This window comes from Anguilla rostrata, chromosome 9 (genome assembly GCF_018555375.3).
Source record: "Anguilla rostrata isolate EN2019 chromosome 9, ASM1855537v3, whole genome shotgun sequence".
Lineage (NCBI taxonomy): Eukaryota > Metazoa > Chordata > Actinopteri > Anguilliformes > Anguillidae > Anguilla > Anguilla rostrata.
The window spans coordinates 16,060,424-16,087,458 of NC_057941.1; the positions used below are offsets into that span (position 1 = coordinate 16,060,424).

The 27,035-nt window shown below is 44.5% G+C and overlaps 1 protein-coding gene across 4 annotated transcripts in view; it reads left to right on the plus strand.

Moving 5' to 3' along the window:
* The window catches only part of LOC135263031 (AF4/FMR2 family member 2-like), a 166,841-nt gene that overhangs the window by 120,442 nt on the left and 19,364 nt on the right, over positions 1–27,035 (plus strand). For all 4 annotated transcript variants that reach the window (XM_064350577.1, XM_064350578.1, XM_064350579.1 and 1 more), the window contains 2 exons: positions 2,658–2,695; positions 25,692–25,851. In XM_064350577.1, coding sequence (XP_064206647.1) covers positions 2,658–2,695; positions 25,692–25,851 — 198 coding nt within the window. The remainder of the gene's footprint in view (positions 1–2,657; positions 2,696–25,691; positions 25,852–27,035) is intronic.

Here is a 27,035-nt window from a genome sequence, read left to right on the forward strand (position 1 = left end):
TGGGATTTATGAAGACAAACTTGATGCCATAATGTGCTCATGTTTACACAAACTATGATTCATACGTTCATTTTTGGAGACTGGGAATAGGTGAATCCGATGTCAAAGTTGCAAAATAAAGAAAGAATGTAGAATTAATTAAATTATTATATTATAATAATAATAATTTAATTATTGGCCTCTACCTCTGTAACGAGCATCTCACATTCCATGAAGCTGCTCTTCTTTGTTTAGCAGTGTGACTCCTCCTTTTTCCCTGTCAATTCAGTGGAATGACCAGCTTGTTTATATGCATATCATATTCGCATTGGGCATTCCATTAACCATTTATGGTCAATTTTGTGAGCTAACGGGGCGGGGCTTGCGCACGTGCGCAAAACTTCAAGTTGATTGTTAGACAATGAGGTGAGTGCACAGACGGCTTTATGAGTCAGGATATTTTTGTCCGTACGCAGTTTTATTTTTTTGTGCGTACGTAACCATTTCATGTAGAATCTCTGCAAAGATTTATAAATGAGGCCCCTGGTCTGTAGGTGTACGGATACTTATCCACTTATCCGTGGCCCTAGGTCAGAGAATGTGTTTTTGTCACACATTCATTATTTTTCATAGCATCCTTCCATTCTCACGTCAGACCTGGACAGATTATTTTTAGAACGTGGTTATGTCTGAACGTGATGTTCTATGCTGAGTATGTTTTTGCAGTGTAAAAAGTGTGACTTTTCATTGTCACCCTGCTTCCCAGATGAGCAAATGACCTTATTATCCCAGTAGTACCCAGATTCTGACCAGTACATTATTGAAATCTGAAGTCTGTAATTATATTGTGAGATAACTCTAGCAGTCATTAAGCATAATGGATTCACACACACCCTTGCTGTGTGCTAATGTTGCTTATATTGGTTTCTGTATGGCACCATATGAGTATAGGCTAAATGTGCACATGTAGCTCATTATTAGGTACTGTGTGCATAGTAGTGTGATGGACGAAGGCCTATAAGGGTATTTATTCGTTGCTGTCTGTATGTTATGTATGTGTAATTGCTATTGTCAGTTTTGTATTTTAGCTTTGTGCTTATTTTCTTCGATACTGCCTATTCTGGATGTCCTTGCTGTGGTTGGTACTGTTGCTCTTGTAATATGCTAGTACATTCTTGACACACTCAGTCAAGTGTATAGACAGGCAATTACAACTGCAAAATACAAATATCATATGCAGGGCATGTAATAGACATGACATTGAATAATGCACTGGCAGATAGAAACCTGAATGGCACATAGGTTTTTAATATTCATGGGTTCAGAAAATATATTCCATGAGTTAATAGAACGACAGCAAATATCTTCAATTGAAAGAAACGTTACTTTCGGTTAACATCATGCTGAAATCCAGTGTGCATTTTTGCATCTCCAGTGATTTTAAACTGAAGCTCAGTGACTGAGGTGAACGGGGTCTTTCAGTTTCTCATTTTGACTCAATGATTGCTGTGTGCTTTTTTGTGCGTTTGGCGTGCCAGACACATTTGGCTCTCGCTCGTGCCTCAGTGACAACATTTCCAACGACCGTGACCTCGAACACCGACTCAAAAAAAATCTGTCTCAACAGCGAGAGAACCTCCCGCCGTTAAACAGTTTGGTGGAGTATACAAGCCACTCTGGCAGCCATGCCCCCTAGCCGCGTTGCCTAGCAACATGAGAATTCAAGAAAGATCGAAGGAGCCGAAATCCCTGCAGAGAGGGAAACAGCAATAAGAGTGCCGTTGACAGATGATCCGAGTTGTTTCATCTAATATACTGTGAAGATCACTGGCTCCCTTCATGAATGATAAATGCACTGTACACAGAACAATGGGCAAGGATGTGCACCAGGGCCAGGCCACGGTGCTTAGGGTGGGACAGGTTCCTTAAGGCCACAGGGTTCACCGCTGTGCACTTTTTTTATAGGAGGTTCTGTATGTGTCTGTCGCAACTTCACTTTTACATACAAAAAAGGTGTTAACATTTCTCGATATGTTCTCTGAGTCACATTTTAAGGTTACTGACTAGATTCCTGACGGTTATATCTGAAATGCAGCGTGAAAGAAAACACGTTTAAAACAGTTCTTCTTCTTCTTTTAAAATTACAGTTCTTGATTTCTGACTAGGGACCCGAAGCAGCATACACCGAAGTGATAATTACGAGTCTCTTTGCAAACACAGAGTAATTGATGTGTTATTTTAGTGGGGGGTGCTTTCTGGAAATGTACTAAATAAGCGATGCAATCTATTTTTTAAGATGGGTTCCAGGCGAATGTTTTGGCATGCTGTAAGTGCCTGACTAAAACAGGTTGTAGGATTGCAGTGACACAGAAGTGCAATTGCACTTTCCAGACACAATTTAAAATGAACTGTATGAGCCAACAAACACACTGTGTGTGTGTGCTTGTGTGTGCCTGTATGTGTGTGTGTGTGTGTGTGAGAGAGAGAGAGAGATAAAGAGATATAGAGATTGTGTTTCTGTTTTTATTTATTAATAAAATAATATAATCATTTCCCTTTGTATTTTTTCAGGATTAATCTGCTTGTTTAGTCTGCTTATGTCTGGTAGTGAATCCTTTGTCCTTTGTAGCTGGTATCTTTAACTCAAGTGAATGAGTGTGCTTCTCTTTGTTTCACAGGCTACAGAAAAGACCAAGCAAAGAAGTGCTCCTCTCAAGTAAGTTATTACTGCAGTTCTGTGGGTTGCATTCAAGTCTGCACCCTGGTATTTTACTGATGGTGTTGATGATGCTATTGTTCCCACAAAGGTCATCGTCCTTTGGCGTAATTATTTTAGTGAAATTCAATAGTGTTATCTTGCAATTAAGACAATTGAAAGGAAGAAGGGCCTATAATTAACTCTCAATATAGAAGTGAACACCAGAGGACACAGAAGGGTTACATTTTCAGCTCCATTTTGTTGCACACATGGAAAATGAAAAAAACACAAGTGCTCGGTGGTGCTATGCTGTTGAAATGAGGCTTTGCAAATAAACTCACTGCAGGCAAATCTGTCATTTATTTCCACATAATGCTCTGGCCTGTGTGTAATTTGGGCTGCAGACTTGACCAGTTTCCACTGATGCACCATTTATGCAAACAGAACAGCAAGCACAAAATTGCCTTTATATAATTGCAATAGTGTACTCATTGGCCTGAACCCAATTTAGCATTTGCCATCAAATTTGACATAGGCATACGTAGAATTATTGTACGCTTTTCCTCCGACAGTTTGAAGAGTTAACGCTGGGGATTTCTGAACTCACAGGAAGAACGCTTACATTTATTTGTAAGTCAGGGGACGAATGTTGAACAAAGCCAGAGCGCCGTTATTAATGGTTCCTGACCTGGTGCGCGGGAACGGCAGCGCCTGCTAACGAGCTTCATTAAGAGGAGCGGTGCGAAACGTGGCCCTGCGGCACACTCGCGCAAGGGGAGCCGGGGGACCGGGGGACCGGGGGACCGGGGTCGCTGCGAGCGCCCTCCAGGCCACCCGCAGCGCTGCAGTCAGCCAGCGCCGTGGGTGAACCCAATCTCCCTCGCTGCCCTGGGAACCCACAAGAGAGGCCGTCGCCCAGTCAGGGAGGGAGGTACCAGCATAGCGATGGGATCCGGGTTCAGAGGAATACAGGGAGTTTTGTAATGCCCTAAACATTTTGTCATGCCCTAAAATGTGGATCAGATCCACAGATTTACGCCTACTTGAAATCGCTATTGCGTTACGGTACTGTAGCTATCGCGTACAGTTCTTTTTCAGGCTGCCGTCCTTTTTCTCTTTTCTGACAATTGACCATTGGGGACTTCAGGAAATCTTTCTATGAGCCACTTGTGCCAGCCTCTCCCTCCCCGCAACATCGATTGAATTTTCACTGACTCCCATTTTGTGAGCTTGAAGCCACGAGTCTACCTATCATGTATTAATTATCGTAATGCCTTTTACAGTCGTTTTTTATAAATCGGATGGATCGCCGGTGAAATTTCCGGGCGGCTGGAAAGTGCTTTTTAAAGTGCATTTTGAAAATGCCTTTTATTGCGGCGCGGTTAAATTATGAGGTCCGCGGGGAGCGTCGCCGCGCCTCTCGCTGGGCACCGCCGGCGTGAGGCTGATTTCTTGCGGCGGAACGAGCCCCATTAAAACCCTCCCCACAGAGGAGCCCGGAGCTACGCGGCGCCGCCGCTAACGACCGCGCACGCTTCTCAAACAGGTGTCAGCGCGTCAGCGCGTCTGAGCCCGCAGCGAATGTGTGCCCCCGTTTCGCCTTCACCGCCGCGGCGAAAACGCCGGTCCCGGGCCTTTCCGGGCGTGTCTCTCCCACGGAGCGATGGCATCGCCGGCAGACCGCAGCCACGCCCCCCCCCGGGAGGCATTAAGAGCAGGGACCCAAGCAGATTTATATCACCATATGTGACATATCACCATCTGCATTGTTAAAAACACATTTTAATTATTAAGACATGCGATCGCACTCCTCCCGCAAGCATGAATAGCTTTTGGCGAAAGGCCCCGCGCTCATAAATCGCATCCTGCGTGAGTGCTATTGACATCTGCGGGAGGAGAGACATGAATTAGCAGAAATTCGGCGTGTCTCTTGCTGTGGGATGTGTGCTATCGTGTGACCGGTTCAGCTAGTTAACGCATAACGCAGTTGGATACAATTTAAAGGTTTGTTTACGCTACAAACAAGATTTCCATCAAAGAAATGACGTCTTAGATATGATAACTGCGTCTTAGAAGATAATTGACCTTGAAATGAGAATGAAATATTTCAGAATCGCGTCATGGCGGTTATCCATAGAGGATCAAATCAACAAGACCTGCATCACCATACCTTTACGCTAGCTATTGCTGTCTCCTGCCTGACATTCCTGCACCCTTATATAATGACTATGACAGTCTCTCTGTTACTGTTGTGGTTTTTACACTCAAAAAAACGATAAAAATACAGGCTCACAATATATTTATCATCGGCAAAGAATTAAAAATTATCATATGGTCTACCCCAACAGGGTAATATCAGTTTTGTTTTAGGTCTTTATGCTGCAGTCTTTATTAAGATTGTTGAAGTCTGGGACTGTTGGGTGGATCAACCTGTTGAGGTGCTGTTCTAGTGCATGGATTGGTCCCGTGATCTGGTATCAAATCTAGAACGTGGCACTGCAAACTGTGACCAGTGGCCTCAGAGGGTGACACACAATCTGTACTAGCATTGCCCAGGGAAGGGTTCAGTTAGCCTGAACGAGAAGTTAGTAGCATCTGATTGCATACCATAGATCCCCAATGGTCGATCTGGCACCTGTAAGTTCATATGTTGATCTACTCAAAGTGTCTTCCTCCGACCCACATCTGTGCAAGCGCAACAAGCGAACTGCGGTGTGACAAAAGGCAGCAGCTGATATTTTGTGCTTCAGAGCAGTCTCCTGAATCGATGTTGCAGGTTTCAGCGAAGAGCAGTGAAATATACACAGTTACAATTAAATGTACTTTCAAATTTGGGGAGAAGAAGAGGAATAAATAATTGGAGACTTCACATCCTTAGTGATAGTGCAGTGCAAAGTTTCAAATCAAATCAATTTTATTGGCTTTTTAGAGAGAACTGTCACAAAGACACTTAACAGAGAAACAGGAGGAAAATTGGGCGAAAACCTGGCCAGAACCCCCAAAAAGCAAGCAAGTGCAGTAAAAAGAGCTCCCCGGTGGGAAGAAAAACACTCGGTGTGGCTAAGTATCTGCTGAGTGTTTCACTCAGACGTAAATACACTTGACCCTCTGGCTGCAAGCAGGCGCTGCTGCCTGGATTATGGCATTATGTGAATGCCAAATTAAAGTTCAGTTTGGTAAAACACACGGTCTGACCCTGAATACCGTATTGAGTTCCTTTTTGCATTGTTTCCAGCACGCCGGTCCCATTGGAAAACATCGACACCCGCCATTAACTTCAACCTGCCCGCGAATCGCTCGGGCCAGGAAATGGAATGGAAGTTAACGGTTTGTCTTTTTGATTTAGTGGGCGGCGGCGCTACGAGGGTACAGGGAGTGCTTTTCCCTTTGCGCGGTGCTCTGGCCGGTGCTGCTCGCTGAGCCTTCCGCTCGCTGCTCTTGCTGCTCAAAAGAAAATGGCAGGGATCCCTCAGTCTTAGGACCAGCAGCGGAGGGGGTCCAGGCCCGGTTTCGCATTGCCTCCTGCCCGTGTTTATGGATGAGACCTGGAACAGGCCATTCTAACCCCACCACCCCCTCCCGGCATTTCTGGTTACTTACTGCATGCCCTGCCAAGCCATGAGCTCATAGCCTCCTGAACAAACCTTGGTTCACCATGTTGGCTCTCTCAATCTGGTGGAAGTTTTTTTTTTTTTTTTTTAATGATTTGCCTGGTTACCTGCTCACCTGGGCATTGTAGGGACCATGTTTCCTCCTGCTGGGATCAGTACTGCACAAAGAATGCGGGATGCCCTGTTGGGGGCAATAGAAGCTGGTTACCGTGGCTTCCTTTGCAGGGGCAGTACTCACTGTGGCTTTTCAGTTAAGTCTCCTGAATTTGGTCTATGAGAGAATGAAACAAGAGGAAAGTGTCTGGTTGGACATCTCAAGCGTTCTGAAATCAACCTGGTAATGGCCATTGATTTGCTTGGTTTATCCAGCAGAGCTCTGGGGTTCCATGTAGAAGTTTTCTGGTAAGCTTTTTTTGATAGGCAATCAGACATATACCACATTTTATTTCACAGCAGAAGGTTATTTGTAACTACAGTATGACCACCAGGTTTGTTAAGCTGCCATTGCTGGTGGGGGGAGATGCATCTCCCTTCTCCTTAGATCCAGTGTTCTTTCAGCAGCTCGGGTTGGATGCTCCACAGGATACCCCAGGCTTTTAACCTAGACCAGGAACGACCTCACCGCCCACATCTATGTGCCTCATTATCTCAGGGACATGCCTCTGTCATAAATCTGTCCCCAGAATGTACGCCACAGCAGGGGACGGTTGATATGTGGTCTTCTGCCCTGCACTGCGTATTATGCTGTTTGCACTGCAATGAACAGTTTAGCAATCTAAGCTGTGGCAACCAGTGTGTTTGCTGTAGGTGGGCTTGGATTGGTCTGGATTTTGTCTGTGGAGAAGTATGTACGGAGATGTTTTTGAGACTGATACAATTTTATTGAGGACTTTTGTGAAATTCTGGTAGGTAAGTGCTCTGAAAGTGAGATTAGGTGTCAATTGGATTCACAACCTCAGCAAACTCCGAGTACGATCTCCTCAGCCAGTTCTTCAGTAGATGAGAGGGTGACAGACGTAGAGAAAAGAATCACAGTATCAGAATAAACACTCTTCTTTTTCACGTTACGATTTTTTTTTTTTTTTTTTTACTCTCTTGGGATAACACTGCCTTGCAGGTCAGTAATCTAATAGCAGCTCTGTGCTAGAAGATTGCAGGGCTTTATTAATGGTGACAGCCAGGAAACTTAGTTGAATTAAACCGTAATGACTTAGCAGCAGTCAATTTTACATGGCGATGTAAGATACATAGCCTTGGCTAAAAAAAAAAAAAAATGTAAATGGAGTGTGTTACAGACGCGTGAGGGAGCGGATCGAAGGCCGTCTGGAGAGGTAATTACTCCACCTGACTGTGGAGCGGGGGGTCTGCCGGGCCCCTCCGACACAGGCCGCCACATTTAATTGCTTCTATATGTGGTTAACCATGAAAGCCACCTGCTGTTTCATGCATTGGGTGGTAAATGGCTCAGTGCGAGGTGTTGTGGCCGTGCATCGGAGGGCCTGATAACGGTCCTTTTTTTTGAGGACCTTGCTGGAATACGACTGCGGTGGCCCCGCTTTAAGCCTCGCTGAAAATGAGCGCTTCTCCGCCCGCCCTCGGCGGCAGTGGAAGATCACCGGGCTCCCGCAACGAATGCGGTCTTCAGGCAAGGGCTGTTATGCCGTCATCGCTCGCCACATTGTTCTCGACTGAATGGCTGTAGGAAAATACTAGAGCCGGCCCTCCGTCCGAAACCAATTACAGGACGCCGTTGCCGTATGGCGGTCGCCGTTCTCTCGTCTCGGCGAGCGGACGCGACCGTGGAAGGCTCGACCTGCTCGTCCGCACGTCGTCCGCAGGGCTGTGACACTGAGGCGGAGTCATTATCAGGTGTCCAGGGGATTCTTCCATTCCACCATGTCTGAGTGTCCCCTGCACCGTAAGCAAGGAGAAGCAGGGATCGTTAGAGGTCGGTGTTCCACAGAGGGGGCATTGACGTACCGGACAGCACAGCCGGGGGGGTCACAGACTCAGGCAGGTCTTGTTTTGAGCATGGGCGGAGCTTTTTTTACTGAGACATGCCCCCCCCCAACCATTCAGGTTACAATGCATTGACAGTGCTGCTAATTTGTCAGGTCCTCGGAGAGAGAGAGAGAGAGAGAAAGAGAGAGAAAGAGAGAGGTGGAGAGAAAAAAGCGGAGCAGCTCCAGTGTGAATACCAGACCATCTGACGCCTGTCAGCTTGGAGCACCCCCACCCCCCCCTCCACCCCCCTACTGCAACCCCACCACCCCAGCTGGCATTATCCCCAAGTACACGAGAGCATCGCTGCCCTTGTCAGCTCCGCTTCAGAGGAAGATTGAGTAATGGGTCCCCGATGAGCAAGGCCCGCTTAAACCCGGGAAGATCTTGAGCCTTCGTTATACACTGCACAACTGTGATATCCTCTTTAACCCGGATTAGGGAGTTTAGCTCTTCTGTCTGTGGTTGAACAGTCAAAAGCCACTTAACGTTAACAGCTAAGCTCATTATGGTGCCGCGGAACCCACATCGAGCTTCAACTGGGTACATGCGGAACAATTCAGGCAAATTATCGGCCCAAAGGGCGACTGGCGGTGCCGGCGGTTTTGTCTCGCGATAGCCCCCGGGGTGAAGCAATTGCGGAATAATTACATTGTTTTGATATTTTATTAATCCTGACCAGATGTGACCATCAAAGCAGCTCCAGAGCGGGCTGCCAAATTCGAAACGATCTTCCAAAGGAGAAGTATACACAAATCCACCCGAGCTCATCAATTAATAGAAACACAGGGCTCTTTGTTTTCATATAGTATGTCCACCCCATTGCATTACTGTGGCGCACTGTGGTCGTTTATTTACTACCAGGCATACATATGTTGCCCGTGGCAACTGAAAATGTAAATGCATAACATTCAGAGGGAAAGCGATTGAATATGTGGTGTTGGGGGGGGGGAGGCAGCATCGGAGGTGAAAATGAGGTGTCGACCAAGAGCGTAGCCGATTCAGGCGAGGGGGGTGGGAGGAAGGGGCATGGCAGACACCCAGGAAGTCACTTTGGATTTATTTGGTTTTCGAGAGAAAAGTAAGACCTGATTTATCTGGTGCCCATTAATCTGTCGGCCTTAGACGGGCGGCTGGCAGGCGGGGAAAGCGCGCCGCTCAGGACTTGGCAGGCTGCTGCCCGGCACAGCTGGCCCCGCTGCTCCCTCTTTCCAGCCTTTTGATATCGATACAGACGTTACCGAAGCGCCCCTGCACGTCAGCGCCCCGCCGTCCTCCTGGCTCCGCACTCCGCCCGCCGCCCAGGCCCCGCCTCCTCCCGGCTACCTGATCCTCACCTGCGGCGGGGGCAGCCGACCCCGTGTCCGAGACCGCGGAGGCTCTGGCACCGCACCCGCTCCCACACAGAGGGCGTCGGGCCGCCTTATGTAACTCTCCGACGGATGACCGGTGGAAACTGCCTTTGGTAGAGCCGCGGCGCAGCTGCACCGCGCTGTTGCGTGTCAGTCAGCTTTTTCCTCTTCTTTTTGCTATGTTTGGGGTTTTCCTTTGTTCCTCGCTGAGTTTATAAATACACCAGCCGTTGTGTTCAGCTAATCAATTTCGTTCTGCAGCATTTGACTTGATGTTAGTCAGCCAATCATTAAATGTTATTGTCCATGAGAGTATGGTTGCAATATGGTAAATTGTAGGTGTTACCTTACGGTAACCATTGCTGCTCCCTACCTTAGTATTGCAGCTTTAAACAGGCAGTGACTAGTTACAGTGTTGAGCAGTGTTATGTGTTCTGCTCCCTCTGTGCAGAGACAGGTGGTCCACAATAGCAGCGTGCATTGCTGAGTTCCCCAGCACTGCGAATATAAACCCCCTAGTGTGCAGACTCCATATTTGTCCTATATGTCAAAAACACACAGGCATTTTATTTTTCTCATGGATAGCAATACCCAGGCCAAAAATTTCCCTATAAATTGTGCTCATATCCAATGGGAATTCGTGAGCTTTCACTGCTACCGGTCTCTTGTGTGTGAATATTTGTGCTTTATTGCTTGCGACATGCATTTGTTCAAGCTAGTTCAGCAACGGGTGAAATAATTTTTAAAAAGGGCCCGTGAGCCAGCTGTGGTGAGACAGGGGAGGGGAGTCGGGGACCGTGGGGCACGGAGAGCCTCCAGCTACGCAGTGAACGGGACGTCCAGCCAAAAAAAACTTTAATGGCCGCTGCCCAAGTCTCTCCCCAGCTTCAAAGCCCCTCTCTGACGAATCTCTGAATCAAATGGCAAGGGCTCCCTTTTAAGTCATCAAAGGTCCTGGGCTGCATGAGAAGCAGGATTGTTTGGGGTGCGGGGAGGCCGCTTGGTTTGCGGTTGGAGGGGTGGACGGGCCCAAGGAGCCTGCCTTCGGTCCCCGATGCCCCCGTGCTGGGCTCTAAATAGGTGTTGGGGGGGGGTTGTTGAGCTCCGACAGCCCCCACTTTCTCAGATCTCTACTGCAGGAGAGTGGGCCACAGATCTGAAGGAAGACATTTCTGATGGTGTTGTGCAGACCCACACTCCCGCGGGCAGGTGTGAATGCCACATCCATCCTGTCCCTGTCTACTTGAGAAAAGGCAAGGACCATCAGCAATGGTGCCTGGGCATCCAACACCTTATTTACTCTATCATGCAGTGCAGTTCACCGAGCTGATGAACTTCAAAGTGGTGGGGAAATGAATGTTTCATATGAGAAAGAGCATCAAACTCCAGGCAACTACCCAGAGAAGCATTCATATGCATTTTGCAGGTGGAGTATTGCTATCAGGGTTTCTCTTTGATTAGAATGGAAAATTTACCCAAAGCAAAGCATCGAACATTAAGTCCTTACTTTTTTTCATTGTTTCTTTTTTTGTAAACAGCAAATTTAATCATTTCTTTAGTCACAACAGAGAAAATTACACAATTTCCATTTTGAGGACTCTCAACTTTGTGATTTTTAAAAGATTGCTATTATCCAGGTGAGGCGTAGCTTGCGCTTGCAGATGCAATCAGTGGAATTGTGTTGCTCTGTTATTATATCAGTGGAGGTCACGCTAACAAGGACTTATTACACCCCAGATTTCAGCTTGCGCTCGTTGTTGTTTATGTCATATTGGAGCCGTTGCCTGTCTGATTCCCCCCGGTTTGGCTGACTGACAGGAGCCGACGATGTCATGACATGTCACACTCTCCGCCCACCGCTGACACCCTCTCACGGTTTCTTCAGGCCACTAGCGACTCTTTTTTTTTTTTTTAAGCACAAAGCATTGAAATGCTTACAGTTAAGTGCAAAAATATTGGGACAATGATGCAGTTTTTTTTTTTTTTGCCTCTCTACTCCACAATTGATTTGAAATAAAACAATATGAGGTTGAAGTGCAGGCTATCAGCTGTAATTTGAAGGTTTTTACATCCACATTGGGTGATCCGTGTAGGAATTATATCCCTTTTTATACATAACCCCCCAGTTCAGAGGAGCAAAATGAATTGGACAAATTAACATAATCTGAAATGAAGTCATTATATATAGTACATTATATTTAGAACTAGATTGCTAATGCTTTGTATTTGAAGAATGCCTGCAGTCTGTGACCCATAGACATCAGCAGACGCTGGGTATTTTCCATGGTGGTGCTCTGCCAGGCCTGTACTGGTAGCCATTTTCAGTTCCTGTTTGTTTCTGAGGAATTTTGCCTTCAGTTTTGTCTTCAGCAAGTGAAAAAATTGTGTCATTGTCCCAGTACTCTTGCATTTAACTGCATTTCAGTTGTTTTTTTTTCCCCCTGTCGCTGTCAAAGTCAGCAGAAATAGTTTGCATTATTTGTCACTTGCTCTGCTTACAGTTTGCTTTTATAACCCGCGGGCAAATATTTTGCGGGCCCGCGCGTGGGGCTGTCGAAGCCTCGCGGGGCCACCTTTGTCAGCTCGTCTTATAAATCCCTCTCCCCGTCTCCGCCTTTCAGGAGGAATATTAATCGAGTCGTAGGAGCGCGTTCCCTGCCGCCACTGATCGCGTCTGTCCCCGAGGCTACGCGACAGTCGCTACGCTAAAGTGACACGGCGGTCTTAATTTACAGCCCGCAGAAGAAAAACAACCTGAATCAACACCGCCTTCGGCTTAATGGGGAGATGGGAGCGCTGTTAAATGCGCTCTCCACGCTGATGAAGAGAAAGATGAATCACGCCCTAAAGCCACCAAGCGGTAATCTGAGTTTATGGCAAAGTTGAGAATTACAAGCAAGTCAGGCGCACAGGTACTGAGTTAAATGTTTCCGTAAGGGCCCACCACATCTGATCTTACACAGAATACACTCACTGAACTCTCTTGACAGGAAATACGTACAGTAAAAATGAACTGGCAATTATTTCCGGTAAGAATGTTGCCATACCATAAATCATGCTAGTTTTCAGTATCGAATGTTCATATTTGCATTGTAACCGCTGACATCATATCCATCACATTATTGTATTCTTTTTCTATCAAATTATTTGCAGTACTCATTATAACTATAGTTATAATGAGAGATTGTATCATCACCCACAAAGTGCAGGGAGCCTCTGAGACAAATGGGCAGGACAGGAACCTAATATGCTGTGTAAATATTCGAGAGATAACTACACAAATCCATGCGTGTTGCCTGGAACTAATTTATTTGGCTACTGTCAGAATCATTACAATTGATGGCAACGGATATTCTGAAGCTATGCGTACTGTGCCATCTCACAAAAACACAAATCATTGAATCTCAATTACTCAGTTGTTTGCTTTTTCAGGTAGGATTTAACACTGAATTGCAATTAGCAGCGCTATCAAAGGCAATATAAAGGCTGCCCTTCTTACATTATTAATGAATCTATACAGCGAAAATTGGACTTGACTCTAATGTTTTCCATCAGCGAAAACTGGCCTCTAACGTTTTCCAACATTGCAGTGTCAGTGTGCTGTGAAAATATTTGCGCACATGCAATAGCAGTATTTGACCCAAAATGGAGGACACATGCAATGAGGTAAACCAAAGCGAAATGGAAAGAAGCCAGAACACATTTCCAGGCAGCAGGCAAGAATGTAAAATGCATCAGGCATAACTTAAAAGAGTAATGGGCATGTCGGGGGAGGGAATGCCAGTGCACGGAAAGTCTTTATTTTAGTTAAACCAGGAGCATTTCTTGTAAATGACATTCCAAAATATATTTATCAAAGTGAAAAAGGTGGAGAAAAATACTTCTTTTCACGTTCATGTTTCATGTCTTTCTGGCGATGTAGCCTGAAGTTCCACAGGAAGCATATGTGTGCTCTCGAAAAGTAAAGCTGAGATTTGTTTTCATCTGTCTCAGATTGAACCATGCAGTACGTAGTCCACACACACATACACACACACACACACACACAAACAAAAAAACACATTCACTTATACACATACACACTTACACATAAATGCACACATACAGCTAATTTATATAGACACGCATACACACGTGCACACCTGCACACGTGCATACTTACACACACCCAGGTCTACCCACGTGGATGGATAAAATTGGTAAAATAACATACATTCAGCTTGAGACAAACTAAGTGCACTCTGACCAGTTTACATCTGTGTAGCCTACTTACAGTATTTTGTGTTTGTTTGAGCATCAGATGCGCTGAACCAGCTGTGATTGCTTGCCATTGTTGGAGGTGGAATTGTCTTCCAATGTGAAGGTACTAACAGCACAGCTGCAGCTGAGGGCTATTGGTTTTATTTATGGATTTTATTCACAGACAGAAGCACCCCTTTTGCAAGGAAAACACATCCCCTGTGTGTACACAAATTATATCGCAAATGCTCTATGAGTCTGCTTTGCATTTAATGCTTAATAATAATAATAATAATAATAATAATAATAATAATAATAATAATAATAATAATAGGAAAAAGTAATACATCATGGTTTATCAGTAACATTCATATTATTCTCATTCCCTCTCAGCTATATTGTCATTTCATTTAGCCCTCATCCATTAAAGTAATTACCATAATGCAAATTTTGGCACATTTTTAACAAGCCCACGATGACTGCTTTTCTTTGCTATGGAAACACCCCAGGGTTTTGTAAGCAGTCCCAAAACACATGCCCCATTCATGGGCTGGGAGGAGGGGGGAGAATCTGTGGTTATGGCTCTGGTTAAAAGGTTAACAAAACGCTGAGAGCGGAGCGCGCTGTATGAAATGGTAGCATTATCGCGCCTTTGTGCTCCCAGAGCCGCCGTCACAATAGCCCGCTGCGGTGTTTTGGGACGCCCCGATGGGTCCTAACGATCCCCGCCGTAGAGGCTACTGTTTGGCTGGGCCTCGGCCGAACCAAACGCCCTCAGAGCTGCGCTCCCATCTCCCCCCTGCTATTAAGGCTGTGTAAGTGTGATATAACACCATAACAACACTCTAACAATGTCCATTGTCGTTTTCGACGGGCACATCGACATATCGTATTGCGGGTTTCACAGACAGAGATTAAGCTTAATCCTGGACTAAATTGGGTTTTGTATGGGAAATCTACATTCAAAATTGAATTTAGTCTAGGACTAGGCTTAATCTGTGTCTGTGAAACTGGCCCATAATGTTATTTAAACAGTTGCTGTGTAAAAGGTGTTCATCTATTACATGGAAACTTCGCTAAAGGAAGTTGATTTACAGGACAACACTGGATATTTGTGTGTGTGTGGGGAATTCATTGGAAAAAGGATGATGGATTTCCTTGTTGGGGGAGGTGAGGTGAGTTTATTGCGCCTTTGAGATGTGAATGTGCTTTTGTGACACCTCTCCCTGTCCTGAGCAGCTCCTGTGAAGACGGGGGGTGTGCACACAGTGCATTTGTGTAGTGCTTGTTTTCTTTTGTGACATCATTGACGATTATTCTTCACCATCTGTGTCTTTGATAAATTTAAAATCTTCAGTAGAATGTTCAGAAGGAAAATGGATAGCATTTCTAAGCGCTTAATAGTTACCTTCTAGGAAATATCAGCATAGGTTTCCTTTGACTCAATGAGCTCCTCCTGTGTGCTTCAAGTACACCATTAATCCCCTTTCCCACTGTAGCTGTCACTCACCAGAGGAGATATTACTTGCTAAACAAACTTTCATTTCTCACCCACAGCACTTTCATAAAGAATATAGTGCTTTGATGAAAAAGATAATGATTAGACCATTTGATTGTTCATCAACACGCTGGAAGTTTGTTTCTTTTCACTTCATATAGTCCTATCCAGGCCTAATGTATGTTGTGTACAACTAGGCCAAAGCAAAACATTCAGTTTTTGTCTTCTCAAAACACTTACACTAGACATGTCTGCATCATAAGGAACAACAGTTCTGTTTAGTAAAAAGGAAACAAACATTAGACACAGAAGATTGATTTCTCTCGGTTCCATGGACATGAAGACAGCTGGTAGTTTTACCGCCGCGGTCGTCACCTTCAATGAGGGACAGCTGTTAGCTGTGCACTGCGGGGATCAGTGATCAGCTGGCGAGGGGACACAGCAGTTACCTAGCCGTAACCAGTCTTCATCACGCGCTGCAGCTGCAAGGACGGGTCAGGTGCGCGTGTGAAGATGCTCCATTTGGACATGCTCTGGCATGTCACAGCTGCCAGGCCTCCGGATACTCCAGGGAACCTGCAAGGCTCCAGTTAATCCTCGCCATCCTTTTCGTGTGTTCAGAAACCGTTGTGGGTCATTTCCCCTGGGGTTTGGGCAGGGTTTCGTAGCCCAAATCCGACTCGGTTGCTCAGGCCAGTGGGACTGACAGAGGCAGTCAGAAGATCATCAGATCCCGACCCCACCAGAGAAGCCAATTGAATTATCTAAGCCACAGATGTCAGAATTCACAGTTATCAGTGTGGTTCAGCACTATTGATTAGATTAATTTCATTGATTGGTAAATTAAAATGCCTATACCATGTTCTCGAGGGCTTAATTGACAGCCGATTGAAAGGAAACCACAAACCACAAAAACCCTGCGGACACTGAGCCCTCCAGAAGTGTAACTTCCCTGCTCTAAGCTCTGCCTCTGAAACCAGCCTGACTGAATGAGTGAACTACTCATCTCCCATTTCCTGTTGTTTGGTCCTGATTCAGAGACACATTCTGTGTTTTGGCAAACCAGAAGCTGGTGTGTTTGCTTGAAGACCGATCCTTGGTGCGAATTTATAGCTAAGCCATGGCTTGAGCAAGCGAGAACGGAGCTGCTCCTGTGAGACTCCTAGCGTCAAGATAATTAGATGGGCTGCTTCCTCCAGAACCCTGCTCTGTAGGCTTCCATTAATGTGTTTCCCCTTTCAGTCAGTGTACTCCTGCAGCCTTTGAAAACACACTCTACTCAGGGCTTTCATGCCACGTTTTACTGAATCCATTTTTAATTTATACTGTGTGTGTGTGTGTGGGTGTGTGTGCGCGCGCATGTGTGTGTGTGTGGGTGTGTGTGTGTGTGCCTGTGTGTGTGTGCATGCGTGTGTGTGAGGAAGGGGGTAGTTTAAAAACGCTAAAACATTTCAGCGATTAATGTCATCAGAGTTAAACCAGCCTCTAAGCCTTTCACTGACTCTGTGTCATTGGGCTGGAATAATGAAGTGGCATTTTCTGTGATGGAATATTTCCAAGCCTCCTGTGACACAAACTGTGGGCAATTTTCTGGCCAAGTCAAAATTATCCCTGCAGTAAATGTTCTGCATCTCATTCATACAAAGCTGTTCTGTTCTATAAAACATACAGTGTTAGGGGGGAAAGATATGAATAACATCAACGAATTCAATAGGCAAGATTAACAGAATGGTTTTATTGTGTGAAAGGAAGACATTTTTAACTACTTCGCAGCATTGAAATAAGCTATATATGATTTTATACAGTTCACTATTTATTACATACAGTACAAATATAAACCTATGATTTAGCAAACTCACAGACTTTATGTGCACAAACTCGACAGAAAAAAAAAATCTGGCACGGAGTTTTAAGAAAAGGAAAACTTCTAGTTATTTGCATGCAAATTATTCCCTTCCTTCCTCAAGTCCTCATTAGTGAGTATTTTGGCTCCTAGTCTGAGCCTTGTGTTTGTGCTGAGGTTGTTTATGAAGGAGAGTTGCAGCTGTTATGAATGCTGGTGTCCAAAAACAGGGCCCAAAGTGAGGGCTCCTTAGGCTGTGATCTCTCCCAGTGCTTATGCACTTTGGCATAAATTAGCAGGCTCAGCCCATTACTCAGAGACAGTGCGGTACTGTAGGAGCCTTTAGATCTGCCTTTTGAGCAAACTGCATTGCCTTTTGCCATCCAAACCTTTTTATATTTTATACCCTTCCCGTAATTTCTGTTATTAGAATTTAACAAATTATTACATTTACTGTTGTTTTCCTAAATTAAATCATTGTTTTTATTTTTCATGTCCAGATTTGATTATTGTGTCCCTGATTTAAATTAGGCTAAAGGGGGAATAAAGCAGTTTAGAATCAGCATTGTGAATAATCGGTTATTAGCTTTAGTAGATACAGACTCACGCATTTCCAAGTGAAATATATATACAAATACACATACAAATATATGTCTGAGGTCTCAGATATGTGTACTCCTGCCCTCCTGACGTAGTCCACCTACAAGGAATGATGTGCAAGACACTGCTTGATTATATTCTTCAAGCCGCTGAACTGCTTACTGTACACAGTGTGTGGGTGGTGATCTGGTCTGGGCACCCTGTGGCTCAACAGTTACTCACTGCCAGCAGGGTGGGCAGGGAAGGGCGTAGTACCAGACGCTGGGTGTAGCTCCTCCAGCTGCGAGATGCCCCTCCCGTATCCCCATTTCAGGAAATGGAGTGCCTAATGGATACCTGGCCTTTCTGTGTAAATAGCATAGGTCATCATCATGAATGCAACCTGGCCAAAATCTGCCTATCAGAATCTTTAAAAAAATAATCTATTAGTCAAACAGGGAACCTTGTTTACGCATCGTAAAAGTAAAACATTTATTCCATTTGACATGTGTAAATACATCTGTGTGCACAAACATTTTCTGACTTCACAAGTTACTAATAATAATTCTGGGGGAGTGTTTTACCTATTCCGTGTTCAGACACACCCTCTGCCCATCTTTACATTATTAATGACTGGTTTGCACTGTTAACATTGGCAGAGTGTCTCAGGGTGCTTTGAGAAAAAAGGCTGTTTGTGTCCCGCCATTTTTTTTTCAAGCGACAGCCCAGGGCCCCAGTTGTGATCTCATTACCTGTCACTTTGTGGCAGACTTTGCCAGCATAGTCTTCAGCCCCAGCAACTTACTCATATTATGTCAAGAAAACGCCACTGAGCAGCTTGGACGTTAATGCAATCATCACACCTGCACACTTTCACACATGCAGCGTGTGGGGAGTGTACCGCGGGTCCGGTTTCCGTGCTTTTCTCACTTTGCCAAGGTTACCAGTTCGGTGTTGGATAGAGGCGTGGACCCTCGTGCTCAGTCAAACGCTGGACGTCACACAGCAGTAGAAAAATAATGCAACCTGACAGGGGGACCCCCTCTGAGTCGTGGAGCACTGCTGGGGAAAACACTGGAACAATGTTAGGGCATTCCACGGCGCACGAGCTTGACTTTCGCATGACCGTTTCAGACTTTCATCGGAATTTTATGTCATTTTGAAATGTGCTTAATTGTTGCAGTTACTGTATCTACTGGAAACATGGCCGCCCCACTATGAATGATGTCTCTAAAACTTGGTCGCATTTGGCAATATGCTGTTCTCAAGCTGCAGTAGAATCTTTAGAATATCAAATCAAAACATTTTATGGACACTGTTGCATTATCAGTGGTGTTGTATTTTCACATTTCGTTGCAACTCCCAATCTTATGTGCCAAAATATGAAATATATATATTACAATTTCAGTGCAAAAGTCTATATACATTTATCATGCAGTTAAGTTTTTGCCTGCAGATTTCTTTCTTTTTTTGTATGTCTGTTGAATCCTGAAGCTAAGAACACAAAGGCTTGCAGATGTTTGTGGATGTCTGTTGAATTCTAAATAAGGTTGTTGTTTTGTTGTGCGCCCAGAATTTAATTATTTTTTTTCCCAGTTCTCGGTTTGTAGCACAGCAGCTGCGGAGCTAAGGAAACAGGAACAGGTAAAAATCTGACAAAGAGAGTAGAGAGCATACGTGGAGGAGGCTTCACCACAGACTTTAGAACATTATAAATACCAAGCAGCTACGCCGTCTGTAGCAAAGTTTTCATTTTATAGTTCAGAACACCTATCTATTTGTTTATTTATTTATTTATTTATTCATTGATCTATTTATTTATTTGCTGATGGCCTTTTAAATCTCCCGTGCTGTTTCTGGTCCAAGAAAAATAAAAGTGCAGAGGGCCCTGTCAGGAGGCAGACTTCCGCGGCCAGCGGCGCAGAAGCTAATTCATCATGCGCCCGCGCCAGTCCCGCGGCAGGCCGGGGCCTCTAAGTGAATTAGGACGCCGTTGAAGTCAAACAATCGATCAAGGGAATTCTGCTTACCGTAATTGGTTTTTCCTTAAACGTGACGGCCATAATTCCGAGGCGCGCGGTTTTCCCCGAGGCCGCAGCCGAGCCGCGGGTCCACCGAGGGGCTCTTTACGACATTAGGGAGGGGCCGCAACAGTCGACGCTACACGTTTTCGGAGTGAGGACTTTGGCGTTTAATAGATTATGGGATTTAATCAATTCTCGGGCGGGAGGCAGAGTGCATTATCATTTTGGAAATCTGCGGCGAGTTGTCCTCGGAGAGATGTATAAAAATAATAGAGCTCGCGGTGCATTGAAGCTCATTTAATAACGCAGAGGGGCTGAGTGAGGACGGATGAATTATGGACAGCACCCTCCCTCCGCTCTGCCCCCCCCCCTCCCTCCCTCCGCCTCTCTCCCTCTCTCTCCCGCAGACATGTGTACACACAGTACCCCCCGTCGCTAGTACATGATTGAGCGTCACTTGATTCCTGCCCTCAAGATTTTTTGAGGGTGATTCAGTCTCCTTGTGAAAATGATAATGCGCGCTTTATTAAAACAGGAGTTTACAACGAGGGCTCTGGCTGTTAATATTGCAATGGCACTGCTGAGCGAGGAAATGAGTATCAGACACGGGCAACGCTGGTGTTGGAATGAAAATCAAACACGGTCTCCAGAGTGCGGTGTGGATTTCGCCTTCCTCAGACCGCAGCAGAATTTATTCATCCATAATTAAGGATTAAACTTTATTGGAGAGTGAAATGACAGGTCTGCCCTTGGATATTATTGCCTGGAGGATAACAGAATGTTAATTTAACCTGCTAAGGGTGGTGCGGTGGGTCTTTGCCAGCATTAGATGTTTAAATCATCAGGAACAACAAATACGGAGAAGGAGCTGAAGGACCTTCATTCAGAGTCAGAGAGAAATTGCTGTGCTCCGCCTTCTGGGGCAACGTGTCGGGGGGGAAACTTAGGATGATTTCAAGGGCCCTCACAGACAGGGGCCATCAAAAAATAGTGCAGTAATGGTGCAGGGATGGGGTGGCCTAGGGTGGTGGGGGTCTTTTCACAAGGCCCAGAATCCCTGGCATCGCCCCTGTCCACCTGTTCAGTCTGCCACTGCTTTCCGTGATCCTCGAGCAGCGATCCTTCAATGAGTACTTCAGCGCTTGAGCGAGATGCTTCTCCAAACTCCAGAAAGTAGAGCCCATAATGCTTTTGACAAATTCTGTTTCTTTTTTCTACCACCCCTCCCCCTCCCCTCTTTCCCCACCTCAAAAACACCAGCGTGCTTCTTCGCCGCTCGCCCCATTGATCCAGACGCTTGTCTGTATCTCTCTGGGCCATTGATCTGGGATTACGGTATCTGTGTAAATAGAAAGAGAGATCAGAAATCGATGAGAGCGTGCCGCCGGAGCTGTCAACATGGCCGGCCCCGGGCGTCCCAATCTTTGGCTCTGACCCCCGAGGTTCCCTCAGGAGTACGCCTCCCTTCTCTTGTTTCTGCTTTTCTTTTTCCTGCTCCCTTTTTCAAATGTCTTGCCAAATGCTGTTGGTACGAGACAGGGGACTTTTCTTTCTAATGTTTTCCATTTTCTTCCAGGCTCCAAGCCCTGGATAATAGCCTCATTATTAGATATTGAATATTTATGGGGTCAGTAACTAAATAATGTTATGTGTTTGTTTACAGCAGGGGTGTCCAGTCTTATCCAGAAAGGGCCTGTATGTGCAGGTTTTTTGTTTTAGCCAGCACTACAACACCTGATTCAACTAATTAAAGTGACTGTAAAGAGGCTGAAAAAATAACATAAAATGAAATTGTCACAGAGAGTTGTATCCACTACGCATCCACATAATATATATTCAATATAACGTCAATAAATATAATAACTTACATTTCAAGCTATACATAAAATCTGGTATTGAAAAAACCTAAAGATTGTATGGGTGTGGTCAGGACCCCTGCGCCACCTCGCCTTCCCCCTCAACTCCAAAAACATACCGCCCACAAGTAAATGATACATGCGTGCATAGCTAGCTAGCATGGCTTCATCCAGCTACCGAGAATGGCAGAGCGCATTGCAGCTGTGAGTGCAATCATGCAAACACAGCCGCATATACATGTGCCAGAAGAGGAGCCTCAACCAGCTCAGCTGGGAACAGCCCCAGCAACAAGTTTCAGGAATCTGGCCAAGCCAAGACATCTCTGGTGAGACTTTTGAAAGCTGTCCAGTTTTGTGAAATGGTCACTGTACAAGCACTGATTGTGCCAGTGTAGCCATAGCTTTTCAAAAATGCCACCCATTTCTTCTAAATTGCATCATTCTTAGGAAACTGAAGAAATGACACTGTAACGTGACCCTCGACCTCATCCTCTATGATTGTGCATCCAGGGAGGGCACATACAGGGGGTAAATTTGGCATGCTTGCAATGCAAATGGTGGCTTCACAACAAACTAAATGAAATAGCGATAACAAAAACTTTAGCTCTATAGCTCTAGGGGTAATACAACTAGTCTAGCTAGCCAGCCACCTAGGTAGCACCACCACAAAGGGATGGAGATGGTGGGAGAAATTTCCATTTCCATCTAATCCCACACAGGAATAGATGGGAGTGTTTAAACTGATATAAGTTGATGTTGCAGTGCAATTGATTTCTCCAACTGTTGCTGATGCTTAAGACATCCCATAATAACCGATACAATGTAGTCTGAAGATATTCACGGATTTACCTTTATAATCACTTAAACTAATAATTTTCTTCTATCAAGATCTTGATAAGTGGAATCAGGTGTCATAGTGCTGGTCTAGAACAAAAATCTGCACCCACACCGGCCCTTTTCAGATAAGATTGGACACCCCTCATTTACACTTTTGGGGTTTGCACTTGGTTTGTTTTTTCCTTTTTAGTATGCTTAGAGTTCATTTTAAAGTTGCAAGTGATTACATTTCAGGAAACTTTCAAAGGACAGCTATTATTATACTAACTTTCAGGTATTACTATCATAATAAAAAGTTTTACTGGATATTATACCACTATCGCTTCAGTTGTTCATATAAATGTTAAATTTGTGTTGTTTGTCCAAGCATGTGAATCCGTCGTGTGATGTAGAATTCCCTGGGTTCTGTGTGTCACTGTTGATTGGGAATCATTCCCTGCTGGCGTCTCCAGTGTTGAAAACCCATTCCCATTTAATTAGGGTTGCTAAGGTTTGGCTGATTTAAGTTTTGCTGTTCCCCTCATTGAATGCTCATTCAATTTCAGTGTTCCTTTTGCATTATCCATTTACAGAGTTGGGTGTATTACTGAATAAATTAATTGATTTGCTAAATGAAGTTTAATAAGTTTCAATGTCTTTTGCTCAGTGTAGAGCAACAATGCTTTTTTTGGAATGAAACCAACATCTTTTGGATTAGTGCCACCGCTCTTACATCCTGAATTGTGTTCACTTTCCACAGATAATCTCGTTCATTTTCATTTTAAAAAGAGAGCAGAGACCTTCTTTCCTTTTTTTCCCTTTATTCTGACAGAGGGAAAGCAGAGAGGGCTGCAGATAGAGATGGGTTTACAGTACAGAAAGTGCCATGGTGGGGGATCAAACCCCCAGCCACGCGGGCAGATTCATATATGGCTTGAGATGAGATTCAGCCATCCCACATACTGTGCCACATGATCTCTCCTTTCTCCTTTTCTTTTGAGTCGAGTGGATACGTCTTTGGGGCTTTGTTATACATTTACAACAGGCTTAAAGACGGGAACACAGTGTGTTATGAATTGAGATGGGAGCAGAGTTGAGCAGAGTGAGGCTGTGGGTAGCGGACCTGCAGGGGGACATCAGTGGAAGCCAGGAGTCCATGGTATGGATTAAGGTTAAGAGATGGTATCCTCTGTGGAGCTGAGGGGATAGTGGTAGCAATTGTTCCAAGATGACCTTATTATGTTTTCTCACCACTCGTCCCAAAGTGTGCCGGCCATCAGCCACCTCCAGTAAGGAAAGCCTTTAAAGGAAAGCAAGAAAGGATTTAAGACATGCCCAAGAGCTGTTTTTGCTTGCCCCTTATCTTTGATTTGGATCACACGAAAAACTGGCATATGGGATTCAGTCTTGCCCCTAAACCTCCTTGACTGTGTCTTGAAGTTTAAAGTACAAATACTGCAGGCAGTAGAACTCTGCTAAGGGGTGTAAATTGGCAAAATTGGCTTAAACACTCAAATAAGGGCATGTTTTTAGTGACTTTTATAGCTGGGACTGCGGGTGTTTATTATTTGAAAAGTGGTACAGTTTGGCAGAGAGCCAGTGTAATAGTTGAGAGTGGGCCCTTAGCCCAGCCTGTCACTATTCAAGATGCAATATTTTTACAACAAAGCACCCACATAAACACGCACAACTTTTATAGGTGTATTTAATTTTTTCGTCCTTGGCCTGCTGCTTGTACATCCATGTAAGGCATTTGAAGGTCTAAATTGCCAAAAGTGGTACAGGAATGAGATTTTTATTGGAATAGATGCCACTGGCCTTTCTGGAGGGAGACAGTAAATCAGCACTGCGCTTGTCTTTGACAGACACACTGAATGCATGTGGGGGAATAACTATGTAGGTGGGGGTGGTAGAAAATTGGCCTGTTTGGAGCTATTCATCATGGATTGCCCAAGCTGTGTCTTTGTTTAGAAAGCAGGGGTAACATCTTTAGCCAGGTTGACACATGCTAAACAAACAATAAATGTTTGTTTTGAAACAGGCAGTAGTCATATTTCCAAATGTATACTCGAGACAGCATTGGTACGGTGTTCTATGCAACAGACTCAAATTAAAGAGGAAAAATAGGTTAAAGGTAAAATCGTAAAATGTTTCATAGTTACATTAGCGGATGCTGTAATTGTAACTTATACAATAGCACAATACATTAAACAAGTCATAGTCTAACCATTTGCGTCATATTGTAGAACTTCCTTCCGTTTCAATCATTTATGCTTCTTTTGTAAGTTATTGCATTATATCTGGAGCAGCTCCTTCTTATGTTTTGTTTACAGCAGTCCAGAGCTCTCAACAGGTTCCCTGGGTCCTACTCAGATACCTTGCTGCTGTTTTTTCCCAATATTGTCGCTGATATTCTCACTGCGATAGCAATTCATAAGCTTAGTCACCTCAATCCAAGCCTTGTTACAGCTATTGACAAGAATTTCATCCCATTCACCCAGCAGATTCTGTCTTCAGTGGTCTCACGAGCAGCTTCAAATCAGATATAGTTTGTGCAGGGACAGTTGCGAGGCACTTGTTTTTGTCAAATTTTTATGATTTGTTGGCCAGGTTGCGGTGCACTTTCTTCTCAACATTATTTCTAGCATGTAGTGTAGTGGCATGCTCTTTTAATACCCCGAGTGATCATGGCCTGAGTACAGCTGATATTTTCTGTTTGTGGTGAGCAACTGTTTTTGACAGCCACTCTGTTTTAATATCAGTTGCACAATTTTCACTTTTTTCCCATACTGGATTTAAACATGTAAAGCATGAAGTACTGATGGGCATTGCCCATGTTCATTTTTAATTAACATTCATGAGAGATGAGGAATGGCAGCTGTTTATCTGAGAGTGACGTGTGATGCCTCTAGACATGGAGGGGGGCAATCGATGCAGGGTGCATAGGAAATTATTCAGTGCTGAACCACCTGTGATACATTATATATTTTTTGCTGCTGTGTTTTACGCATTGATGCTTTGCTAACGTGTGGAAAGGCAGTATATTACATGCTAATGCAGTCATAGGGAGAAGAACCTGAAGTTCATGAAAAATATATAGAAACTCCCAAAGCAAAGTCAGTACCCATAACCACAAGAAGCCAAATAATACATGAATACTTTCTCTGCCCTGTCCCTCTCTTTCTGTGCTTGCAGTCTCCCTGGGCCAACAGTTCGGAATGGCGAGCCAGGTCACTCCAGCGGTGCCTCGGGCAGTTCCAGCGAGTCGGAGAGCAGCTCGGAGTCAGACTCGGACAGCGAGAGCAGCTCCAGCGACAGCGAGTGCAACGAGGCGTCACGTGGAGCCAGTCCAGAGGTACAACCTACTTACTGCGCCTCCCATATGGTCACACTGGAGGTAGAGCTAACTCACTGCATCTCCCATAGGGCCACACTGGTGGTAAAGCTAACTCACTACATTTCCAACAGGGCTGCTTCAGAGGTAGAGCTAACTCACTACAAAAAACCTTGATTTGTTCGAACAAGTCAGTTAAGAATTCATTGTGGTTCCATTCACTTTTGATGGTTGATGAGTATGTGGATATTTGTGGACTTTACACCTCAAGGCGCATTTTCACACCTTCTCTCAAGGAAGAAAACAGTCCAGAACAGAACACTTCCTGACAGATTTTTTTGGGTTGACAGAAAAACAAGCGCAGCCTCTCCTGATTTAACCTGGCCTTGCCATGGTTGCAGATGTTTCTGTCCAAAGTGTTATCCTAAAAAGTTCATTGGCAACTTGAGATCCACCCCATAGTTGTGTGCTGGAGATTCTCAAGTTTCAGAAACACTTTGCCTTATAAACACTCCATACCCCTAGTGTGAGATACTGTTGGCTGTTGGTCTGACATATTCTTCTTGGCTTGTGGGTCTTTAAATTTTCAAATGGATTGGTATGTTTCTTCGTTTTGGCCTGCTATTACTTTATATTTTTATGCTTTTCTGATATGTTGTTAATGTTCTTTCAATTTAATTTCAGTTTATGCCCCCATTATTCAGTTTTATGGTTTAAAAAATGAAACAGTAAAATGTGAAATATCACATTTTCTGGAAGCCTCCATCAACATGTTGGTCAAACAGCATGGTTTACACTCCTCAGCCTAAATGTTTCATTATGTAGGTTGTCCACGGTGAACAATTATTTGCTCAGCAAACTGCCATCATTTTGAAAAATAACTCAGCACCGTCATTGATAATTTAGTTTGAAAGATTTATCCTTGTGTCAAAACATAATGCTTCACAGCAACAGTGGGATAATATGAGTGATGAAAGCATCTCCCGCACAAATTCATCCAAGCAGCTCAAGAGTGACAACGGATCAGATGTCTATGGCATCTGTCAATACCTTCACTGGTTTTATTCATTTTTTAGAGAACATATTTATAATGAATGAGGAAAACTGATTATTATCCACCATTTTATATCAAAATCAGCAGTACTTTTTTATTGATGCCTGAAGAAGACATGACTGAAGAAGACAAGGTTGAACAAATTCCTGCA